General features: G+C 45.9%; 1 protein-coding gene across 1 annotated transcript; it reads left to right on the top strand.

The window, feature by feature from the left end:
- Positions 1 to 4,168, top strand: LOC133924914 (uncharacterized). Its single transcript, XM_062370651.1, has 2 exons — positions 1 to 364; positions 3,489 to 4,168. Exons 1-2 carry the CDS (start codon positions 280 to 282, stop codon positions 3,677 to 3,679), a joined length of 276 nt encoding a protein of 91 aa, XP_062226635.1. The 5' UTR covers positions 1 to 279; the 3' UTR covers positions 3,680 to 4,168.
- Positions 4,169 to 4,405: the final 237 nt, after the last annotated feature.

The following is a 4,405-nucleotide window of genomic DNA, read 5'->3' as shown; positions in this document are numbered from 1 at the left end:
CTCCTTTCAAAAAAAAAAAAAAAAGGCAGGAAGTTCTGAGCAGCTAGCCGAGTAGCCGACGGCGGCCAGGCCAATATAACTGCCGTAACGAACCAACAAACGCCGCTCTCTCCTCTCCATAAACAACAGCGACCAGCAGCCTCGTGACCGGAGGAGAGGAGCGCGCGCTCGAGGCGAGATCAAAAGGCAAGGGGCGGGGGACGCGCGCGAAGGCAGGGGAGGGCGTGGGCGGCGTCGAGGCTGGCCGCCGCGAGGATCCCGGCGCCGGTGCGCGCTGTCATGGCCTGGTGGAGGAAGAAGGTGGTCTTCCCGACGCACCGCGCGTGGGCCGCCGTCTCCACCCGCGTCCGCTCGAGCAAGACAGGTACGCCCCCATACGCGCATCATCTGCAGCGCTCTAAACTGCACTCGAATGGCTGAGACCAAGTAGCTGCCTGAGCACGTAGCTGGTGGAGAACTGGTTCTCGCGGGAAAATTCTTAGAGCCCAGCCAAGTTAGTTGCGGCTAGTTTGCAGGACAAGTTCTTTAGTGGTGTGGTTGATCTCCATCTCCCTGCGCTGGCTCTGTTCGTGAGTTCTTTTGTTCCTGGAAACGATGTGAGTGAGGTCTTGTGTTCGTTATCGATTCAACAGACACACGTCACACAAACGGTTGGCTGCTTCAGCACTGTCATCTTGATTATACTATAGTTCAGTTTATCGATTCTTTTTACTACCTCGCTGAGCTTAACTGCTCCAGTACCGAGCTAAGTAGGATGGAGTTTATTTTGAGTGAACAGCAGTTACCTAGAAGAAGAGAACCCTACAGATTCCACGGAAGCTATAGCCATGCTTATCGTCTTTCTTCTTAACCTTTTTTCCTTTTCGCATTCAAAATTTCAGAAATTTCGCATTAGTACCAAACATGATGTTTGAAAACCATCCTTGTTTTCTCGGTCCTCCTTTTCTCTTCTCATTCTCTTGCTGCTACTGAAAAAGACATCCAATCATTCTCTACTGTACAATCTGCGGCCTCTAGAAACCACCCATTTTAGTGTCACCTTATGCTAGTCTAAATTCTAACACCTACTATGGCATTCATCAAGCAATCGATTCCTTTACTCTTATTCCTGCGTGTCTTCGTTGACCATTCCTAAACAAGCACTTATCCTGTTATCCATGATGGAATGTGATTCCGCCCCACTAGAGACCCGTCCGAAGTGCTGCTGAGTCGTTAGACTTTGGAAGTTCAGTATATAAATTATCTTCCTTCATCACCTCCACAGCTACCGCTAACACTCTCCAAAGTTCTAGTTCTCCTATATATTTTATTATTTTAATATGTGGGTTCAAGATGAAAAATCTCTAGTGACACATACCCTTATTGGCTGCTAATGACCCAAAAAATATCTTTGGATTTCCAAAGAGTAGGCCTTATTTTCTCCGAGGAATTCAACCTCACTGTGGGTACTGCACAATACAAACGGAAACCGACAGAGACTTTGCAGCAATTTGCAAGGAATCAGCAGCGCCAAACAGTTAGATCTTGCTACCGGTAGGTCCTCCAGTACCTCGTACCATACCACCAGTACTAGACCCATTGAATAGGCTCTGCCAAGTGTCACGAGGCAGATGGCGCAGTGAAGATTAGCAGGCACTCCAGCTGCAAGGATATTTCCGGGGTCCCAACCAGTGCCACCACTCCAGTACTGCCGGCGATCATCAGTGCCAGCTTGAGATCTTCCTGTGATCAAACAGCTAATGACCCCCCATCATCTAATGTGCCGTACGATTAGTTAGTCTTTAATCCCAGATCTGCACGCATCTCTTTCAACGGCACTCAAATCTCGAGCGAAGGCTACAGCTGATGTCAAGTGGGCTGTTCCTGCTTGTTCTATTCCGTTCTGTTGCAGCTCCTCTTGTCCGATCCTGCAAGTCTGAAAAGTGCCCTCCCTCCAATAATTCAGAGCTAGCTCTTGCGGTATGAACTCAGCTTTGCAATTGCGGCGGCGCAGCCGCTGATCTGCACCGAGAGATTCTCTTCCTGCAGCGGTTACAATGCTTTCTTTCCACGGGGTACGCCCATCAGGCATCAGCTTTTAACAACCACCTACTTTTGTTTATAAATACAAATACAACTCGTAAATATACACATATATTTATAATATTATATATACGTATTTATACAACATCTACTGAACGGAGCTTAAAAATTAACAAATTCACTGTAAACGTTTTATTGGTGATGGATACATGTCACCCATAAAAACATCTTTATGTCTTGACGAGACATACGTGGAGTTTAATCATCAGACTGAAGGGTACGAGGTACGCTCCATCGATCGATCTAGTCACCTCGGAGTAGTTGTCTGTTTGCATGCAGAAATCAAAGCGTGTCCCTGTCGAAAAACAGTTGAATCGGAACGTTGCAAACCGCCGAATGCGCGCTGCCGATCCGTTCCTTTATGGCTCGCGCTGCTTTTCTTTCCTGTTGGAGCTACCAGTGTGACCGACAGACGGCTGATGGGTGACGGCCTTTTCGTTTTCTTGTGGTGCTTGTTCTTGATTGGACTTGACCTGGGAGGTCTTGATCGAAGCCGAATAAAGCCATGTCTCTGTGGATTTCAGGTAAAGTCTTTTTAGTAGTGGTGCAGGAACAAGAAGTGAAGAACTTCTTGGTGAGAACTGAGGAATTCTTGGTTTAGGAAAAGTAGAGGGGATTGATTTCCCTTTGGGTTGTTTGTAGATAAGGATGAAGTACAACAAGTAGCTGTCGCAGTAGAATATCGAATGTGGGAACGATATACTTCCTGCTGGAAGAGATGCTAGTTCATCCTCCCCCCTATTCGAGTCCTTTTCTTTTTAATTTCTTTTTCGTGGAACAAAAATTTGAGTAGTTTCTTGGTTTCTGGAGCTTGCCATGAACACTAGCAGTCGCTACGACACTTGTATCCGAGATTCCAAATGAGAAACACACTATTGGAACCCTGTTGATCTGTCCAGCACTTCGATTAGATTGCCAGTTAAAGCCCATACATACATCTACGTATGGGCCTAGACCCAAAGGATGCCATAGCGTAGTACATGGGGCCTCAGTGCCTTTTCCATGTTGGTTAAGCCCACGATGTTATGCTGTTCAACGTACTGAAGATGTCCTCTAAAAAAGATTATTGAAGGAGGGAGGCAATGAACATTCGTGGCAAAAACAAATAAACATAATTCTATTTGTGGAATAGAGAAAATAATGATAGTACTCGTGGCAAAAAAAAAGTAATAATGATAGTATGATAGAGTCAGCATGACTATTTTGGCATTAACAGTGTCACAAATATCACATTTCCTACATATCCACCAGAAATCGTAAGGTCAAAACGTAGTCAGCATATCACCTTTGTTTTCCTCCACTAAAAAAGTGGAGGATAAAGACACCACCTCTCTATCACGATTTTCTTTCCCTTTGAGACGATCCATGACAGTGACAAAATCCTTATCTCTGAAACCCCCGCGCAGGCAGTGGAGGCAGCATTCTGAAGCTTCACGAGGATGTGCAAACCTGTGGGTACAAGGACGTGCAGGTGATGTTCGAGATTCTGAGGACCGAGCTGGAGATGTCATCGCACGCCCCGAAGCAGCAGCTCAAGCGGCGGCCGCCGTCGCCGTGGTCCAGCCGATCATCGTCGATGATCGCGGCCGCGCAATAGAGACCACGACGTTGATGGACATGGAACGGAAAGCTGCGCATCATGTCTGATGGCGCCGGTTAATAAGCAATTACGAACACTGATGGTAGCTAGTATTATTTGGCACTGAACGGTTGGTGCCAAGGCATCAGGCATCCCCCTGCCCCGTCCGTCCGGTGAAAGAGCGACGAATCCAGCAGCGCCAAGGTATAAAGTGCAGGGAACCACCTTTTGGTGTGGTGGCGGAGGCGTGAGGTTACGACTCCATCTACTAGAGTTTAAATCTTGGTGCTCACTATTTACGCATATAGGAATGTCTTCAGCGGTATTATCTGTAGGTGTGTGTGGTGTAAATATGTAGTGATATGTGCGTGTGTATATCATCTTGTAATCGAAAAAAGGGTGTAAAGTGTGCCATGAGGCTCTGAATGTTTGTACATACTGCATTGCATTTGTGTTGAATTTTTCGCAAACTCGGTTGAAGGATGGAGCAAGTGGGGTTTATTTTTCAAGTGTCTTTTGCATTCCTGTTGCCATTTGTATGGTTCATGTGTCCTCTTTACCAATATTTGAAGAATTTCGTAAAAAAAAAAACAAATTCTGAAGAATTTCTAAGCGAGAGACTGTTGGTGGAGTATGCACTGGTTATTTTGTTCATGCTGCTCTACTTTAAAATGGATAAAAATGGCGAAGTAAATGAGACCATCTGACTAGCAAAAAAACAATGTTTTTTTTATTTGCATGGAA

Source organism: Phragmites australis, chromosome 7 (genome assembly GCF_958298935.1).
Source record: "Phragmites australis chromosome 7, lpPhrAust1.1, whole genome shotgun sequence".
NCBI lineage: Eukaryota > Viridiplantae > Streptophyta > Magnoliopsida > Poales > Poaceae > Phragmites > Phragmites australis.
The sequence above is the reverse complement of the archived record's forward strand: the minus strand, read 5'-3'. Positions and strand labels throughout refer to the sequence as shown.